General features: G+C 42.4%; 1 protein-coding gene across 3 annotated transcripts in view; it reads right to left on the bottom strand.

The window, feature by feature from the left end:
• The window catches only part of VWA8 (von Willebrand factor A domain containing 8), a 686,916-nt gene that overhangs the window by 183,672 nt on the left and 482,616 nt on the right, over positions 1–20,628 (bottom strand). For all 3 annotated transcript variants that reach the window (XM_073614208.1, XM_073614207.1, XM_073614209.1), the window contains exons 31-36: positions 15,039–15,155; positions 9,677–9,741; positions 9,403–9,528; positions 4,582–4,691; positions 2,801–2,955; positions 905–1,106 (exon numbers count right to left, since the gene is read on the bottom strand). In XM_073614208.1, coding sequence (XP_073470309.1) covers positions 905–1,106; positions 2,801–2,955; positions 4,582–4,691; positions 9,403–9,528; positions 9,677–9,741; positions 15,039–15,155 — 775 coding nt within the window. The remainder of the gene's footprint in view (positions 1–904; positions 1,107–2,800; positions 2,956–4,581; positions 4,692–9,402; positions 9,529–9,676; positions 9,742–15,038; positions 15,156–20,628) is intronic.

Genomic DNA, 20,628 nt, shown 5'->3' with positions numbered 1-20,628 from the left:
CTCCTTCCTTCTCAGCAGTGTCCTTAACCCCCTTGACATTAACCCCCTCCCCAAGGGTGGTGTCCTCAGCCCCCTTCACTTCACAACCCCTTTACTGCAGTGTCCCCTGCCCCCACTAACATCACACAGTCCCATTTACATTACTGTCCTCAGCCCCTCTTCACATCAGCCCCCCCCCATCCTTCACAGTAGTGTTCTAAGCCCCCCCCATCACATCACTCCTCTCTTTCACAGTAGTGTTCACAGCTCCCCTTCACACCAGTGTCCACAGCCCACCTTCTCATCAACCCCTCCTCCCCTATACTTCACAGTAGTGTCCTCAGTACCCCTTCACATCCACCCCTTCCTCTTCCTCTTTACAGCAATGTCCTAGCCCCCCCTTCCCTGTCTTCCCTTACACAGATAAACAGGGCAGAGGCACAGCAAGTCTGGACAGAGGGCAAGAGCTGCACTGCTTTTTTTACTTTAACAATGTGTTTTGCTTGTGACCTTTGTGGGTAGATTTCCCATCTCTTCCTGTCCTGACAGACCGTAAGGAGAAATCTCTGAAATAGCAGCCCGAACATTACTGAAATTTAGACATAGGAACTCTTCCCCATTCTATCCAAAAAAACAGTTTTGGAGTTGAGCTATTCAGAATACACACAAAACAAAAACAGTCAGAGGAAATACTCCATCCCTTCCTTCTCTGCAGTAATGAACAGAGTTTCAATTAGGGAGAGACATTCTGAAAGTAAAAAGCTGCTGCTGTGCTCTTTTTTTTGGAAAACCCATAATGGTCTGAGAATCCTGGGTCATGGATAAATCCTTTATTAAATGTATATTTGCAAATAAACAAGCATTACCAGGTTTAATTTTATAAACCTGTTCTTAAAACTAAACCCAGTAACTTTGCGAAGCTTACCTTTAGGGTAAATATCTTTAAAGGGGACATCTACAGCTGGCACACATCTCACCATCTGGTTAGCAGCTAATAAACTCGCACAACCACCTTTTCTCATACTTCCAAACTGACTGCGTCCTGACTGTAAAAACTGATCACCAGATAAAGTTCCATGACTTCCCAAAGACGACCTCCTCTTCCAGCTGTACACTTCACTAGGTGACTGCATTGACAAACCAACAGACACATATGTTTAGCAACCATAGTATGTTAATAGATGCTATTTGATTCTGGATCAGCAACATAAGATATCTTCCGTTCACTTTTAGAAAACATGCAGCATTGTCTGTGGAAATAAATCCCTTAGGGGTTGATTTACTAAAAGCAAATAGACTGCACACTTTACAAATGCAGTTGTGCTCCACAAAGACATTTCTTCCACAGCTTAGTAAATGAGGGGAAGTGCTGCTGACATGCATCATCTAATTGTGCAACCATAAAGGCTGTTTTTTTCCTTGCATGTGATTATGTGGGCGGCACAGTGGTGTAGTGGTAGCACTCTCGCCTAGCAGTAAGAAGGGTCGCTGGTTCGAATCCCAACCACGACACTACCTGCCTGGAGTTTGCATGTTCTCCCTGTGCCTGCGTGGGTTTCCTCCGGGCACTCCGGTTTCCTCCCACACTCCAAAGACATGCTGGTAGGTTAATTGGATCCTGTCTAAATTGTCCCTAGTATGTATGAATGTGAGTTAGGGACCTTAGATTGTAAGCTCCTTGAGGGTAGGGACTGATGTGAATGTACAATGTATATGTAAAGCGCTGCGTAAATTGACGGCGCTATATAAGTACCCGAAATAAATAAAATAAATAAATAAATTATGTATCCTTTACAAAGCAAAGCTTCACCTCATTTTACTAAGCTCTGGAGTAAATGCCCTTGCAAAGTACATAGTCTATTTACCTTTAGTAAATCAACCCCTTAGGCTCCATTCACACTAGCGCGTTTTTTGATGCATTTTGCAGAAATGCACGGGAATTTTTTAACATGGGTTCCTATGGAACATGTTCACATCAATGCCTTTTTGTTTCTCTGCATTTTTGGAAAGGGTCGGGGACTTTTTTTCATGCAAAAAGCAGCGTTTTGCATGTAATGGATTTCAATGGACAAGCATCAAAAACGCAAGTGCACCGTTTTTGCAGCGTTTTTGCAGCGTTTTTGCAGCGTTTTTGCCGTTTTTTTTTTTTTTTTTTTATTTTTTTTTAGACTGTAAAAAAAAACTGTAAAAAAAAAAAAAAAAAAAAAAACCAAAAAAAACGCAAAACGCAAATCGCGGCAAAAATGCAGCAAAAACGCGGCAAAAACGCTGCTCAAAAACGTGGCAAGCATGAAAAAAAAACCTCCAAAAACGCTCAAAAGCAACATGCATAGGTGTGAATCGAGCCTTAGTTCCTTACTGAATAAATAATGTAATTATCCAATCAAAATTTGCTCTGCTGATTTCAGCCTAGAATAAATGTAATTCTAAACAACTGCTGTGGGTTCTAGAACTTAAAAACAAGCACTCTTCATTAAATGAGAATGCTACTGTTTATGGGCCTCCTTACCTGCTATGTATAAACCAAATAAAACAATTCTGCTCATGATGCAGCAGTTGCTTCCATTATTTGGTCTAATTTCAGATAAGCTATCAGTCAGTATGGTGTGACGGAGGGAGTAGGCACAGACACAAACTCTTTCAGAATATCAGATACTGAATTAAATATTAGCTACTCTCCCATCGTAAAGAAAAGGGATGAATATGTCAATAGGTTATATGTAGAAGTTTGCATTACAATTAAATGTGCTAGTTTCTGAAGTGTTTTCCTATAAGTTTTTTAAAATATTTTCTTAATACTTAATTGTTTTTAATGTGTTACCAGTAGATCTGGGAAGCCCACAATGATGGAGGCATAACTATTCGCATCAGAAAGAATCCTATTAGGAGAATTGATCTTCTGCCCGATGGCTGCACTCAAGTTCTCAGGTGGCAGCTGATCACTGGATATCACATGGGGGTTGGAGAGATCAAAGCCTGAAGAAAGGAACAAAGGAAAATGCTCAATTCCATTTTATTAAAGTGAATCCTTCAGTATAAAGCAAGCTCAGAGTTATGTAGCAATTTATGGGTGTTTGAGGAAATCACCTGTAAATTGAAAACATAACTTCCTGACTTCTTTCTGAAAATACTAATTGCCTGGCTGTTATGCTGAAATCTTCAATATTTTTTGAACCAATGACCCGGAACAAAGATGAATATCAAGAAAGAAGTCCTTATTGCCACATGTGGGTTAGTAACTCAATGTATTAAAACAACAGGCTCATCATGACAGCCAGGCAATCAACATTGGCAGAATTGAAAGTCTGCAATGGTAGCTTAAAGTTTTACTTTAATCCAGACACAGATGTTACAGTTTTCAGTGAACTACTGTATGTTCAATCGCCCTTTCCTTTGTGACATACTCCTTTAAATAAACCAAATGTTTGCTACAACCATCCCTTGAAGTACATTACAGAATGCAGCAGATGTAATTCTTAGACCACTGGGTTGTGCTCCACTTCCAGTTGATTAGAAACTGGCAAATAGCAAAGCCTGACCTATACCTATATATTGGAGTATGTATATCAGCTGGTGATCAGACGCAGTACCACAGGTCAGTGGGCCACACCTGTGCAGTGCCATGGCCAAGCAGCACATGGGAACTACACTTGTGCCCCCCTCGCATCCTAGGCTTGGCACCACACTTGTATGTAGCCCCATACAACAATAGAGCAGTAGAGCACAAGAGCATCCTCTGGCAGCACCAGTTGGTCTGGGCATGCAGTTTCTAGGCCTGTTTGAGAAAAACTGCCAACTATGCTTAAAGCTCCTCCCACAACATAGAAGTGGGGTTAAAAGCCTTTGGGGACCCACTATGATTGGGGAAACTTATGTAATATGCAGCAGGGCCAAAAGGCCCAGTCTTCACTTCATCCCAGTCAGTGTTTTCAGGTACTGGGCTCTGTCAAAGCAGACCATGGAACTATATATCACCTCAATGGCTAACTCACATGGTGCAGCTGCCTGCCAAGGTGAATGCTCAACGCAGGATCCAGACAAGTCACAGCTTACAGCCCTACCCCATTTTCATTGGTGCTTGAGAACACCCACTCTAGGAATTAGCATATGGACTAGTCTAATAACTGCTAAGGTGCACTGAGAATCAGTAGCTAAATGCAGTTGAAAAAGATTTTCTGCATCTCAGCAGAAACCTCTTTCAGGCAGACATGTTCAGCACCTATGGAGACTAGCAACAAAATTAAGGCAATGCTGGGAGTAGAAGGGGTTATGCAGGGCTTAATCAAGTTTTGCTATTTGCTAATCACCTCGTGGTCTAAGAAATAACTCTATTGTGTCCTGTGATATACAATAAAGAACTGGAGATCCTCCAACGTTATACATGTCAGGTATATCAACGCAGTCCATACATAGATCATTTTTGAGTGGTACAACTAAGTGAAATACAGGAACTCATTGAAAAGACAATTTTAGCCTATACACTTTGCTTTTTAAAAAGCAATATGTTAGTTAAATGTATTAATAGGAAAATAAGACTAGTGCCTGATTGTAATGCATATTCCATTTCCCTACCTGCATACACAAAACATTATTTTTCAGTACCTGCTGTAACTCCAAAACCTGTGCTCACTGGTTCCTCTTCTAGAGCATGCAGTTGACAAACTCCATTGTTCTCAGCTTCTACGTGTACAGGTGTGGTAAGAAGAAACTTCCTGCAGGGAAAATATTATTAAGCATCATAAAATGTAGCATACCAATACTTTATAGATCCTTGTTCTGCACTAGTGGTCTTTGGCTTTCTACGTCAGACTGAAAAACATTCAGGGCCATTACTATACTATATTACATTACTAGTACTGCATTACTATAACATGCAGTTTATTGCATATTATCACAACATTTTAAAGCATGAACAGTGGTAAAGCACCCAAATGCAAAATTATAATAGCAGGCAATGCACCCACACTACAGCGTAACACAGTGCACATGTCTTGCCACCCACTGCTATCTGTTGTCAATTGAACTAGTCTTGAGTCAGGGAATCACCCAGCTGACAGCTGAATGGAGCCAGGGATAGAGTCCTGTGCAGGAAGCTGTCACATTTATGACAGCTTCTCATTACAGACATGCCCCTCTCTGAGCACTGATTAACCCTCTGTATGCCAGCTCAGAGATCTTTGTTACTGCCAGTTTCCTAATCTGCGCACTGGTGGTTATTCTATAGGAGCCTGTCTCTGCCATAGCAACAGGTTCTTAAAGTAGCATTAGTTAGAACTACTTGAATTTGGCACATGTGTTCGTTATTATTATATATTTTTTTTTGCTTTTGAAAAATTTAGCAATTTTACACAATCCACCACAACACAGCCTAAAAGGGCACAAAGAAAACAGTTGTTTAATGTTTATTCATAAACGACCTGGAGGATGGGATAAACAGTTCAATCTTTGTATTTGCGGATGATGCTAAGCTAAGCAGGGCAATAACTTCTCCGTAGGATGTGGAAACCTTGCAAGAAGATCTGAACAAATTAATAGGGTGGGCAACTACATGGCAAATGAGGTTTTTAATGTGGAAAAATGTAAAATAATGCATTTGGGTGGCAAAAATATGAATGCAATTTACTCACTGGGGGGAGAACCACTCAGGGAATCAAATGCCCCGTACACACGGTCGGATTTTCCGATGGTAAATGTGTGATAGGACCTTGTTGTCGGAAATTCTGACCGTGTGTAGGCTCCATCACACATTTTCCATCGGATTTTCCGACACTCAAAGTTTGAGAGCAGGATATAAAATTTTCCGACAACAAAATCCGTTGTCGGAAATTCCGATCGTGTGTACACAAATCCGACTAACAAAGTGCCACGCATGCTCAGAATAAATAAAGAGATGAAAGCTATTGGCCACTGCCCCGTTTATAATCCCGATGTACGTGTTTTACGTCACCGCGTTTACAACGATCGGATTTTCCGACAACTTTGTGTGACCGTGTGTATGCAAGACAAGTTTGAGCCAACATCCATCGGAAAAAATCCTAGGATTTTGTTGTCGGAATGTCCGAACAAAGTCCGACCGTGTGTACGGGGCATAAGATGGAAACCTAGTCCTAGTAGATGATAGGCTCAGCAATGGCATGCAATGCCAAGTTGCTGCAAGCAAAGCATAGAGAATATTGGCATGCATTAAAAGGGGATTAACTCCAGAGATAAAACAATAATTCTCCTACTCTACAAGACTCCGGTCAGGCTGCACCTGGAGTATGCTGTCCAGTTCTGGGCACCAGTCCTCAGGAAGGATGTGCTGGAACTAGAGAGAGTACAGAGAAGGGCAACAAAACTAATAAAGGGTCTGAAGGACATTAGTTATGAGGAAAGGTTACGAGCACTGAACTTGTTTTCTCTGGATAAGACATGCGGCCATTCACTAAAAGTAGAAGAAAATCGGTTTAACCTTAGACTGCGTACAGGGTTTTTTTACTGTAAGAGCGGTAAGGGTGTGGAATTCCCTTCCACAGGCAGTGATTTCAGCAGGGAGCATCGATAATTTCAAAAAACTACTAGATAAGCACCTGAACGACCACAAGATACAGGGATATACAATGTAATACGGACATAAAATCACACACATAGGTTGGACTTGTGTCTTTTTTCAACTTCACCTATTACAGTACCTGACCGTGAGATTGTGTTTCCAGCGCGATCCCATCGCGCTGGTTCTCGGCGACAGGGTACTGTGCATGTCGCGCTGGCTCGCTGATCGGGAAAGCAAAACTTTTTTTTCCTTTCGCGATGAGCGACAGGCAGTGCTGACAGGTGTCTGGTATGAATCATGAGGGGGAACGATGCGCCAAACTTTAAATAAAAAAACGGCGTGGGTTCCCCCTCAGGGGCATACCAGGCCCTTAGGTCTGGTGTAGATTGTAAGGAGAACCCCCTACTCCGAAAAATCGGCATGGGGGTCCCCGCCAAATCCATATCAGACCCTTATCCGAGCACGCAGCCGGGCCGGTCAGGAAACGGGGTGAGGGACGAGCGAGCGCCCCCCCCCCCCTCCTGAACTGTACCAGCCTGCATGCTCTCAACATGGGGGGGTGGGTACTTTGGGGGAGGGGGGCGCCCTGCGGGCCCCCCACCTCAAAGCACCTTGTCCCCATGTTGATGAGGACAAGGGCCTCTTCCCGACAACCCTGGCCGTTGGTTGTCGGGGTCTGCGGGCGAGGGGCTTATCGGGAGCCCCCTTTAATAAGGGGGGCCCCCAGATCCCGGCCCCCCCACCCTATGTGAATGAGTATGGGGTACATGGTATCCCTACCCATTCACCTGGGGAAAAAAGTGTCAATAAAAAAAACACACTACACAGGTTTTAAAAGTAATTTATTAGGCAGCTCCGGGGGGTCTTCTTCCGACTTCGGGGTCTTCTTCCGACTTCTCTGCTCTCTCCGGCCTCTTCTCCCGGTGTTTGGCTTCTTCTCCCGGTGTTCGCCTCTTCTCCCGGGCCCCTCCGCTATCTTCTTCCAGCTCTTTTGCTAGCAGGGGCCCGGTCTTCTGCGCTGTCTTGTCCCCTCTTCTCTTCTTCCGATGTTGACTCCTGCTGGAATGCTGTGTGCGAGCTGCGTAGCCATTTATATAAGCGGTGACCCCGCCCCCTTGTGACGTCACAGTCCCAGCCTGCGCAGAGACTCTGGCGTCATAAGGGTGCGTGACCCCAGAGTCCCTGCGCATGCTGGGGCGAGATTGACACAATATCGCGGTCACCTACTGTATGTAACTATGTAACTATATATTTGTTTAACAGGGATGAAAACATCAAATTAATTAAAACTTAAATAAATGTCTGTTTATAAACTTGCAAACCTTCAAATAAATCAAAACTGACCAAAAACATTATATCTTCCCTTTAAGCCTTTTATGACTTTTCCTAAACCAAGAAAAAAAACACACTTTATACATGGACACTACACATCTTTAGCTCAAAAACTATTTGTCATTTCTAGAAAGGAGCATATATTCTGGAAAGGTGTTGCAATTTACGATTATTTCCAACAGATAATTAAGAATGTTATTCTATGTCAGAGTGGTAAGGATGTGGAATTCTCTTCCACAAGCAGTGGTATCAGCAGGGAGTGTTGATAGTTTAAAAAATCCATTAGATGTGCACCTTAACAATCACAACATACAGGGATATACAATGTACTATTGACATAAACACATACACCCACACACACCACTGGATGGACTGGTGCCTTTTTTCAACCTTAACAACTATGTAACTATGTTTACATACCATACATCTGTTTTCAAAACCTTGTTATGTACTAAACTCCTGAAAATCAAAGTGCTACAAGTATAAAACAAAACTTGTAGACTTATGGTTTTAGATGATCCTTAAAGCGGGATTCCGGCCAGCTAAATTTTTTTTTTAAGTCAGCAGCTACAAACACTGTAGCTGCTGACTTTAAATAAGTAGACTTACCTGTCCTGGGTGCCCGTGATGTCGGCCGCCCGAGGCCGACCCGCCCCTCGGCTCCCGGCACCGCCATCCTAAGTAAGGGAAACAGGCAGTGGAGCCTTGCGGCTTCACTGCCAGTTTCCTACTGCGCATGCGCGAGCGGCGCGGCACTTTGTGAATGGGACGCGATGTGTTGTGGGACACACACAGTTCCCATAACACACCGCGCCCCATTCCCCAGAAGACAACACGGGGAGCAGAAGACTGAAGATCACTGCGGTGTAGGCAGAGGCAGATTAGGAAGACTGCCTAGCAACAGCTAGGGGCAGCATATGGGCAGCACAGTGGTGTAGTGAGTAGCACTCACGCTTAGCAGTAAGAAGGGTCGCTGGTTCAAATCCCAACCACGACACTACCTGCCTGGAGTTTGCATGCTCTCCCTGTGCCTGCGTGGGTTTCCTCCAGGTACTCCGGTTTCCTCCCACCCTCCAAAGACATGCTGGTAGGTTAATTGGCTTCTCTCCAAAAATTGGCCCTAGTATATGAATGTTAGGGACCTTCGATTAAGGGCTCCTTGAGGGTAGGGACCAATGTGAGTGTGCGATATATGTGTGGAGCGCTGCGTAAAAATTGACAGAGCTATATGGGTACCTTAAATAAAAAATAGGGATAACTGTAGACACGCACCCACACTCGTTCAGGTTGAACTCGATGGACTGGTGTCTTTATTCAACCTTACTATGTAACTATGTACTATGTAACAGCCATTTCACGTAAGTAAAAAAAAATTTTTTTTCCTCCATTTTTTTTAGGTATTTTTTTGTGCAATTTTTTTTTTCAGGGTGGACCTCCACTTTAAGTAATCTTTAATGTGCAGACTTTCACATTAATCACAAACACCATGATCTTTTATGATTTCTGTGCAGAAGCAATGTTTACATACTGTACACCAGCAACAAAGATAATTGACTTACTTGTTAGATTTACTCTCAATCAAGAGCCACCTGTCTTCTGCCACTAGGAAAACAGACGTAAGATTGATGGGTAAGGCGATTGAGTGGGCAGTCCCCTCCAGAACATCGAGAACAATGAGAGAATTGCTGTAAAACAACAGATTACAACCCTGTAAGACACTTGTGTGTATATATATATATATATATACACACATATATACACACATATATACATACACACACACATACACTCACAAAATCACACATATATTTTGCAGTTTTCTAACGTACTTACCCATTTTCTTTAAAGAACACCAGCCAATTCTTGTGTGAAAAATCCCTGCACATTTTATGTTTCTCCTAAAACAAATAATTTTATTTACAATTGCAAAAAAAAAATTATAGTATATAGCGCTACAAATAAATTTTAAAAAAATATAGTATATAGCGCTACAAATAAACACAAGTGAAAAAGTTTCTCTTCTAACAGCATGAACAATTTACTTTCACAGATCATTAAATCAATTTATAGTCTGTCAGCATATATTAGTGCAGATGTTCAGTAGATATCACTGATCCATCACGCCCATCAACACGCAGAGGAATTAAGCAACTGGCATTAATGACATGCCTGAACTGCTACGGTTCACACTTAGGCCTTGTACACACAGACTTCAGCTTATATAAGATAAGCATGTACAGCAAGCTTTCACAAAGCTAGTGGGCTTTCACAGGCATTTAACAAATTTAAAGTGGTTCTGAAGCTTGCTAAAAGCATGTTAGCAGTCACCACTGATAGGTGTATAACACCCCAGTTTATCCCCTTCAGTAAGATAAGTACTTGTATACAAAAAATGCCAACTATCTGCAATTTTGGCTGGTCTTGAAAAAAATCAGGCAGTGTCATAAATTACTAATACACAGCCCAAATCATATCCAGATAATGAAGGGAATTTTCCTTCTGGTAAACTTGAGCTGGACAGAGGGAAGGAAGAACGATGTGCTGATCAAGGTAAAAGTGAGAAACTACCTTAATCTTCTTTAAAGCTACTATCAACTAGGTAGTACAAGGGCCAACTTGAGATAATACAAATTAAACCGACTGTAGAGTTGAGTCCTCATATTCAATTTTTGGTAAATCTAAAAGAGTTTGTAAAAAGATTGTACAATCAAATTGTATAGTGTATAGCAGGCCTAAGGCCACTAGTTCAGACACTTACCTTTCAGAGGTGATGACTTCAAGGATTTCCATTTTGTGGGTGAAAGTATGTGTGTTCAAATGGATTCTGAAGTGCAGAGAGAATCCATCTACACCTCTGTACTGACTGAACAGTCAAAGCCAAGTTGTCCGACAGAGCCTGTATTGACTGTTCCTTTAACAGGAGGTCAAGTATCCCACAATGGGGACTCCATAAGAGCACGGCAGGGCTAGCACTGGCACCAACACGAAGGTGGAGATGATAGACCAAAAGTCAGAGCTCCAACCAGTAGTGAAGGGGCACTATGTAAAAATTGCTGATGTGCTGGAAAGATGTACACTTGCATCCTACATGTTCAAAGAAACTAGAGGGTCTCCCTGGTGAAGGGAGGGGATGACAGACCCGGTGAATTCCATGCAGAAAGTCTGAGCTCGATTGATGACATTCAGTGCATTTACATCCAAATAGGGCAGATGCCTCTTTCAGTTTGGAGACTGTGAACAAGTTGGAGTAAAACCTTTGAAAATGTTCTGCCACAGGAACTGGGTCAATGAAACCTTGGTCCAAAAAAACAGAGAGGACTCAAGGGAGATTTGCTAGTCTGTGTGGTGATAAAGGAAGATTGGTGGTAAGAAACAGAGGAGGGTCACAGTGTGAAACTATGTACTTTGGAAACCAGCTCCCACACCAAGCCATCTTGGATGCATGCAGGCCAAGCGTCCATAAGAGTTAACAAGTGTCCCCTCTTACTTTTGTAAGACGAGGCACACCTTAATAATGAGGAAGAATTGTCTGCAGATTTGGAGCACTTTGAGCACCAAGCCTTGTGGGTAGACTGGGAGTCAAGCTTGGAGGGTTTCGAATTAGATAATGCAGGACGAGATGAAAAAGACATTACTTAACCAAAGGAGAAGACTTTTCAGTCTGTTCATTAGGCCTCTTCCACTGGTCAATATTGGTGTTCTTGCCTCTGGAAGCATCCTTGTTAATATTATCCAGAGTAGATCCAAGGAGATGCTGTCCTTCAAAGGCATTTTGGATCAGATGCCTCTTAGACGTGGGTTGCCCATTCTAACACTATTATTAAAGTGTCCTCTGCATGTTCTCAGACAGGAGACACATGCAGGGGATATGATTGGAAACTTCTGTCACAAATGTATTTTAAAGCTAGAACCATGTGCTCCAAACATCTAATGACCAAGAGATCAACCACAGCTGTGGAGGAACCTGGAGGATCCCTTTAGGAGATTTTTACCAGCCAGAATTTGTCTCCATCACCACCAAGATGGGATGGTCTGCAGGGCCTGTCAGGTCGAACAGAGCTCTAGGAGAGGGCTTCCAACTGTTTTTCACTGGTGTCCTTAAAGACAGGAGCATCCTCCACCAGCATGGTGGCCCCTTTGTTTAGGTGGAATATCAACAGTGGGGTTAGACTATTTTTTAACAAAGTGCTCTTAAAGCAGGTACAAGTGATTGATTTGGGCCATATAGTCTTGTATGACTGTAGTAAAAACCGCAGCCAAGGGGGCTTAGGAGACAGCCACACCCAATGGACTTAAGGAGGTCTCCAAAGATAGCCTATAGGAGCAGAGGGCAACATGATTCTAAGCCGCAGATGTTGCTGCACCAGAGCTTTTAGTAGAGTGTAAGTGGGGGCATCCAATTCAAAAGGATCTGTTGTGACCACTTGGCAGAAAGGTGACATAAGGCTCAGGGCAAGAGGCAAGGCCTAAGGTACTCAAGGGACCCAGGCAGTTAGTAGCAGATGGGGCTCAGATAGCCAATGTGACCATAGGGGCTAAAGCCAGCCATAAGGAATGGGTGAAAGATCACAGCTCCTTATGGCTCTTTGCAAAGCAGGAGCAACAGCAGGGAGATTCTTCCTCAAAGCTGTATGGTTGAAAAGAGCACAACGCGTGCACACAACACTCCACAAAGCAAATGATGTCAGCGCTCACTCCAAAAGTGTTTACCAGTTCTGCAAAAATGATAGGAAATGGGGAAATTAAAAGGCGCCCAGTGACCTATGTACTTGAGGTAGTGTCTTTTTTTTTTTGGACTAACCAGCACACTCACAAAATGAGCCTTAAAGCGGGGTTCCACTCAAATTTTTAACTTAATCTTACCCCCTTCAGTTAATTGCATAGATGTTGAAATGCCACACAAAAACATTTTTTATCGCTGTAATTACCTTTATATTGTACTTTATTGTGACACTTCCTGTCTCTCCTCCCATAGGAGTAGGCGTGTTTATTGCCTTTCCCCGGCGCCGCTCTTTCTCCTGGGAGCTTAGTGTCAGGCTTCCCAAGATTCAGTGCGGAAACAATGATCATGCGCGTGACCAAGCTGTGAATGAACAGCATTCACCGCATCCAGGAAATCAATGCTTGTGGGCTTCACATGCCCACAAGCAAGATGGAAACAGCCAGCATCACATTTTTAAAGTTATTTTTCAGTACGAAAACAGACAGAGGTGTAAATATTACACCCAAACTGTGAGTATTATTTTGGGATTAGCAAAGTGTCTCAATGACCTAAAAAAAAAAAAAAAAAAAAAAATTGGTCGCCGGACTCCCACTTTAAGAGACAGGGCAACTGCTGAGGGAATGCAGGTGTCTCTGGACCTGGAAAATGCTCTGTGGCTAACCTTTACCAGTGTGCAGTCTGGAAAGCAGCCCACGTGGAACCCGGTGTCTGAATGTTACTTTCTGGCTAGCCCCACAACTTTCAGTCCATTGGGCTCCAGAACCAGCACACCAAAAGCCATGCTGAGGAAGGCCACACCAAATAGCTGCAGTTGGGGAGACCAGCTTTAGCAGCATTGTAGATAAGAATCTTGACTGAAGAAACTATGAAGGAAAAATGGTGCCAGCAAAAATAGGTTAGTCTTTTACACAGCAGAGCTACAGAAAAGATTTCCATTAACTAAGACACTAGAAAAAAAGGCATGTTGGTTGTGGGAGGGGTTATCCTCCTGTAGGCACCTGCATCAACCGAAGGTGAATGACTTTCTGTGTCTCTCAATGAACGAGAAAGAAAATCTGTATCCGAGCTTTGAATTAAAACAATTTTTTTTTTTTTATAAGTTTTGGATAAAGGGGAGCTGGATTAGAACACCTCTCCATTTGTATTGCTGTCTGTGTCCCCACTAGGGAGATTGATCCTCTCCATTTGTCCTGTTTACCATTATCATTGAAAGGAAAGTAAAAGAAAATTCCATATTTTGAGTTAGATATTCCAATGGGGACACTAGTTCTGGTAATCTAGGGGTCCACAAGAGATTGCCTTAAAGTGGATGTAAACCTGAATTTTTTTTTAATCATACTGTAGAGTATAAGATTTCCTATCATTTGAGCCCAGTCTTGCCACACAGAGTTAATCCATCTCTGAGCAATCCTCTTTTATTGTTCAGTGAGAGAAATCTTGACAAACTGACAAAAACTTTGTCAAATCCTCCCCCTTGCTGTGAGTGACAGTCTAAGACACAGGCATTATTTTTGAATTCCCTCCCCCACTCCTTTCTTCAGCAGCTCTGCAAGGATTTGCTGTTCCACACCTCACCATGATTTGGCATGCTGATGTCATGTGGTTACTTTCCTGTCTTTTCACTGGATGTTAGAGATCATAGCAGAAGTTCAGTTAGAAATACACAGGAGAAAATGAATATTGACAAGGGGAGTGTAGAGGTGGGCGGGGAGTCTACTGACATCACGACTCCACCCACCGAGCTCCAGACAACAGACCTGCCCACAGAACATGCAGTTTTTCGGCTCTCATAACAGACAGAAGGGAGACATTTGACAGGTAAAGATACATGCAGGAGGCATGTATATCCTTATAGATTACCCCTATGACATTGGGTTTACATCCACTTTAATTTGCAGTGATTTCCTCTCAGTTCCTGTTTGGCTATGTGACAGGAAGTGTATGTAAATCTCTCCAATGGGACAAACATGACAAAAATAAATCTTACAGGGGTTATAAGCCTCCCTTGCTCTATCCAAAATAAAAAAAAAACAGTTTGGCCTATAGTTCTATTTTACTACTTTTAAGTACTTTTAAGTACTGTTAACTACTTTTTTTTACAAGTGTTGGAAAATCCAAGTTTACATATGTCACAAAACAGGCATGTGGGGTATTTTTTTTTACAGACAACTGTCTAAGAGGGGATTTCCCCCCACCATGGAGAGATTTTGAAGGAAAGTGATGGAAATGTCATGGGCCTTAACCACTCCCTATTTGATCCAAATCTGAAAATATGTATGGCTTTACATAAACTTAATTTCCACTCTCTATGCTTCCTGGGTTAAAAATGATTGGTGGCCATGAGAAACTTTTTAGTACTGTTATGCTGTTCACTGCACGTGAAATGCAGCAAGGAGCCAACAGAGGTGTTCCAAGACCTGGTTTAGTTTTGGATGTTATTGCAGATGCATAAACAAAGACAAAAAAAGCTACCTGTGCTTCCTTACTACCCCACCAGGATGATTTTCTTGTAGGTTCTGTGTTTTCTTCCGAAAGAAGAACTCGACGAAGTGCCCCAGTACTGGTGTCCAGCAGAAGAATGACATTGCTCTAAAAACATAAAAAAAAGGGCTAATAAAAATCAGTTTTGTTCAGTGCATATATGTTTTTACTACACTGTATAGTTACTTGCTTTAGGTAAAGAAATGTACAGGCTATACTGCTGTCCCTTAACAGATGCATGTACTTTTGGCTAATTTCCTCAGACCATAAATGTAGGCAGATATAACCCTTTATTTAATCCAGTAATGTGACTCCAGAAAATAGTTTGCTAACTGGGAGAAGGAGCAAAGAGATGAGCCCATCAGTGAGGCACTACTTCTTCTCTAGCCAGTCACAGACTTGGCTAAGCTTATTGATTGGACTACAGTGGGGAAATTTGAAAGGTCAGGATCTGGTTATGTTATCTGGAAGGGGTGTAGTGCTTAGTATAGCTTTGTTTGAAAAAAAAGTGCATACTTTGGTATTATTTTATCCAGTGTGTCCATGTCACACAGGCAGTGATTTCCTATTGGCTGTCCATCCAGTGGTTGGGTACTGTCATGATGTAGAAGTCTCAGCAGTAAGGTCAGCATGAGAGCACTGTTTGGGGACTGGCCAAAAGACGGAGATGGGTTTTAACGAAAAACTGCACTGAAAGCAATACAGGGGTTATCAATACTTAAAGTGATTGTAAAGTCTTTGTTATTTTTATTGAAAAAAAAAAAAAACAACATGTTATACTCACCTGCTCTGTTGCAGTGGATTTCCACAGAGCAGCCCTCCTCTTCCCGGCTCCCTCTTCTGTGTTCCTGGCCCTTCCCTCCTGTTCACAGCCCCCACACCAAGCAGCTTGCTATGGGGGCACCCAAGCCGAGTCACAGCTCCCAGTGTCCATTCAGACATGAAGCTGTGGCCTGGTCCTGCCGCCTCTCTCTCCTGATTGGATGACTCACTTTGATTGACAGCAGTGGGCGCCAATGGCGCCGCTGCTGTGTTTTAGCCAATCGGACAGCTGAGACACTTGTGGACATCAGATGGACAGGTGGACAGAGATGGGGCTCAGGTAAGTATTAGGGGAGCTGAGGTAGGCTGCTGCACACAGAAGGCTTTTATTCTTAATGCATGGAATGCATTAGGATAAAAAAACTTCTGACTTGACAACTCCTTTAATCCATTTTGAAAATGTTATCTGCCTGGCAGTCTTTGGCTTCAATACTGTTTGAGACACTAACTTTGAACACGTATGCTAATCTAGAAAGTCAGAGTGAAGTCACAGCTCCCATTCTGTATACTGGTTTTAGGTCAGTGACTCAGGAAGCATGCAAGCCAATGGATTAGCATGTCAATAATGCAAGTAGTATTTCAGAAGGGTAAATAAGCAATGATAGTCTCTATACTTCCTTTGCGAGGATTTGGGTTTCCATTAAAGATGGCCTGTAAAGATAGAAATATGGGACCTGCTACTGATTGCTTGTTTTAACACTGCAGGATACAGGGTGGTCATCCTGATTCTGGCTTTACTACCCCAATTAAGCCACTGACCTAATAGAAGTATGCAAGGCACACACATTAGACTTTACTGACTATATGCTTGTTCTAGGCCGCTGAGGTCATTAGGAAGTAAAGACAGAATTAGGAAAAAAAACTTGGAACTGACACGTTATAAAACAAACCAACTATGGCAGCTCCCTTACTTCCACTTCCATGTGTAATATTGAAATTTGTGATGTTGGAAAGTATAATTTTGATATTTTTTTGATGTGTAAATACTGAGAAGTTATAATTGTCAACCACAGCCAAAAGAAACACAGGCAATCCATTCTAGTCCAGTAAAAACATAGCTTGAGGGTGCATTTACACCTGAGCGTTTTAAGCTCATAAAACGCTTGTAAAACGCCAGAAAAAACGCCTGAAAAACGCCAAACAAGCAAAATCCCATTCATTTCAATGGCACCTGTTCACATCTGAGCATTTTGTCACCTGAAGCAAAACCCTTTAAAAAAAACGCTCAAAAAAGAACATGAGCTTCTTTGGGGCAGATTACAGGCGTTTTTCTGCCTTTTACATTGGTGACCTGAACAAAATTGCGGCAAAATCACAGTAAAAACGCGCAAGTTTGAAACGCTCAGGTGCGAATGCAGCCTAATGCCCCGTACACACGAGTGAATTTTCCGTTGGAAAAAACTTGGATGGTTTTTCCGATGGAATTCCGCTCAAGCTTGCCTTGCATACACACGGTCACACAAAAGTTCTCTGAACTTTCGACCGTCAAGAACGCGCTGACGTACAAAACTACGACAAGCCGATAAAATGAAGTTCAATGCTTCCGAGCATGCAACTAATTGTTTCCCAGCATGCGTAGGAATTTTGTGCGTCAGAATTTTTACAGACGTACGTATTTTCGGATAGGAACTTTTCCAGACCGAAAAATAGAGAACATGCTCCCAATCTTTTGCTGGCTGGAATTCCGCCAGCAAAAGACAGTTGGAGCATACACACGGTCACATTTTCCGACAAAAAGCTCTCATCGGAGTTTTGCTGCTGGAATTTCCGATCGTGTGTACGCGGTATTGAGGTATCCGCACACATTGTTTGCTGGGGACATAGTAACCTATTGCCAACTTCTGTGTGAAATGATACGCAAATCTAACTGGAAATATTATGGTAAAAGCTGCTATTACAATGATTTATGCAATTCCCAGGTTTTTCATTACAAATATATAATTCCCATGGTAAAGGCCAAATTATAGCGCATGCAAAATAAAGCAAATCATTAGGCAATATTGTAATAACTACAGTACACAATAAATTCAAGCATATAAACATACCAAATGATACCTGATTTAAATGGCGTGAAAGCACACAAATATAAACGATAAAAAAAACCCCAAAAAACAATCACTATTGGGCTTATGCAAGAATCTCAACTTTCATTCGACTGCACATTAGGTTTAGTTTACATAGGCTTAAATTTGTATATGAGAAGTGTGAACAGCAAGCTTTTAGGGCTTGTTCACACTAGCAGTTGGGGGGTGGTAAAATCCCATGTATAAGCCATGCTACAGAGGCCACGAACAAGGGTGTACACATGCCACGACCACGATGCTTTGCTTTGTGGCTACGGCAGGAATTACACCCCCCTGTTGCATTTGGTGGCCACTACTGCCCAACAAATGCAACCCATTCAAGTGAATGGGGCAGCTCTGCAACACCCTGCAACTGCATGCAGTGCATAGGGTTGCGGCACACTAGTGCTAGGTTCAAAGGCTTAAAAAGGGTGATGAAGAGGCGATGCAATGCCTCCTCAACTCCTGTCAAATAATCTCTGAAGAGCAATCTGAATGTGTTCATGAGCATTTACAGAGCTTTCAAATGCTTTTTTCATCAGGCTTCGATCATCTTAAAGCCTTTAGAATACCCTTCAGCACCTGTTGGGAAATTTTAAACATAGATCTTAATAGAAGTGCTGACTCTCATGTTAACTCCCTCAGTATCAGCATGTTTCACCCCATTTATTATTAGGTTGCTCTGTCATGCAACTCTGTGCCCAAAATAATTTTTTATAACTTTTTTTATACAGAGCTTTCATGTTGTGCTATTTAATCACAATTTTTTAATTTTTTTACTAGATAAAGAAAAAAGACCAAAATAATTAAAAACACAAAAATGATCCCTGCTGTTGCATTTGGCAGTGCCGTCTGCCAAATGCAACCGATTCAACTGAATAGGGGCACCCTGCAACCATCCTGCAAATGAGTGAATGTATGTGGTTGTGGTACAGGGTTTAGGGGTTAAAACTGTTGGTGAGAAGGCACTCAGTGCCTGATAAATGCCCTCTAAAAAGCGATCTAAATGCAAGCTGCTCTTCCAAGGGCACTGCATGCGTAAACGAGGTCTAAGGCTTCAGATGGCCTCTCAAGCTGAAAATTCAGACGTAAATTGCGGCTAAGCAAGAGGGCACACATAAATCATTCATATGTAGGTCTGCTCTGTAAATATTCAGATTCTTATGCCCAATCATGACAAAACTTGTTATGACAGCCCATTCTAGTCCAAGGAGCAGTATTCCTCTTGTAGAACTGCCTCTATTTCCCGAAATTAAGTTAAGGAGCAAGGGTCTTCACTGATTATGGCAGGTTTGGTTCAAAGCTAGTATATGGTCAGGGAGTTGAAGAGTGGCTATTGCTGTGGGGTTATTGAAGTTGGAAACACTTATTTTCCTGGCAACAAAGCTCCATTTTGCTGGTCTAACTTTCAAAGTTCTTTACACTCCTACCCACCTCTTAATACACAGATTATAAAGCTGAAATAAGTGGATTTTTAAAAAACGCTTACCTGTAAAATCCTTTTCTTGGAGTACATTACGGGACACAGAGCACCATAGTAATGACTATCTGGGTTATATGCTACCTTTAGGTGATTGGACACTGGCAACCAATAGTAAGAAGGTTCCTCCCATATAACCCCTCCCATACAGGAAGTACCTTTAGTTTTGTAGCAAGCAATGAAGATCCCAGAAAAAGAGGGGAGGGACCTCTGTGTCCCGTGATGTACTCCAAGAAAAGGATTTTACAGGTAAGCTGTTTTAAAAATCCACTTTTCTTTATCGTACATCACGGGACACAGAGCACCATAGTAATGACTATCTGGGATGTCCTAAAGCAATGCCTTTGAGGGGAGGGAACAGAATAATTCCTAGATCCCCCTTTTTAGGCTCCAGAGACCTAACATCCAGTTGGTGAAACCTGGTGAATGTATGAACCGAAGACCAAGCCGCCGCTTTGCAAACCTGAGCCATAGACACTTGTTGGCGCACCGCCCATGACGTACTAACTCCTCTGGTAGAGTGAGCCTTGAGATATCGAGGTGGAACCTTGTGTTTCAACTCATAGGCCTGGATAATGACCCGACGGATCCACCTAGAGATGGTAGAACTAGTTGCTGCATGTCCCTTTTTAGGACCCTCAGGCAGAACAAAAAATGAGTTAGACTTCAGAAAAGGAGCTGACATATCTAAATAAACCTTGGCAGCTCTCACCACATCCAGTGAGTGGAGCAATCTTTCCTTTTTAGACTTAGGGTTAGGAAAAAAGGAAGGTAAAATGATATCCTGATTCAAGTGAAAACTAGAAACCACCTTGGGTAAAAAATCTGGACGGGGCCGCATGACCACCTTGTCCTGATGAACAAACAGAAAGGTTTTTTCACAAGAAACGGTGGCTAACTCTGACACCCTTCTGGCTGAGGTCATAGCCACCAAAAAAAACAATTTCCTAGTTAATAGGATCAACGGAATACGCCTAATAGGTTCAAAGGGTTGACTCTGTAGAGCTGAAAGCACTAAGTTTAAGTCCCAGGGGCATAAGGGCGGCTTAATTGGCGGCCTTAAATGCAGCACTCCTTTGACAAAGGCTTGTACCAAAGAATGAGATGCGATTGGCCTCTGGAAAAAAACAATAAGACTGAAATTTGTCCCTTAATGGTTCCTAGGGATAGGTTGAAATCAATTCCTGTTTGAAGAAAAGCAAGAACCCTCCCGATC

Source organism: Aquarana catesbeiana, linkage group LG02 (genome assembly GCF_042186555.1).
Source record: "Aquarana catesbeiana isolate 2022-GZ linkage group LG02, ASM4218655v1, whole genome shotgun sequence".
Classification (NCBI taxonomy): domain Eukaryota; kingdom Metazoa; phylum Chordata; class Amphibia; order Anura; family Ranidae; genus Aquarana; species Aquarana catesbeiana.
The sequence above is the reverse complement of the archived record's forward strand: the minus strand, read 5'-3'. Positions and strand labels throughout refer to the sequence as shown.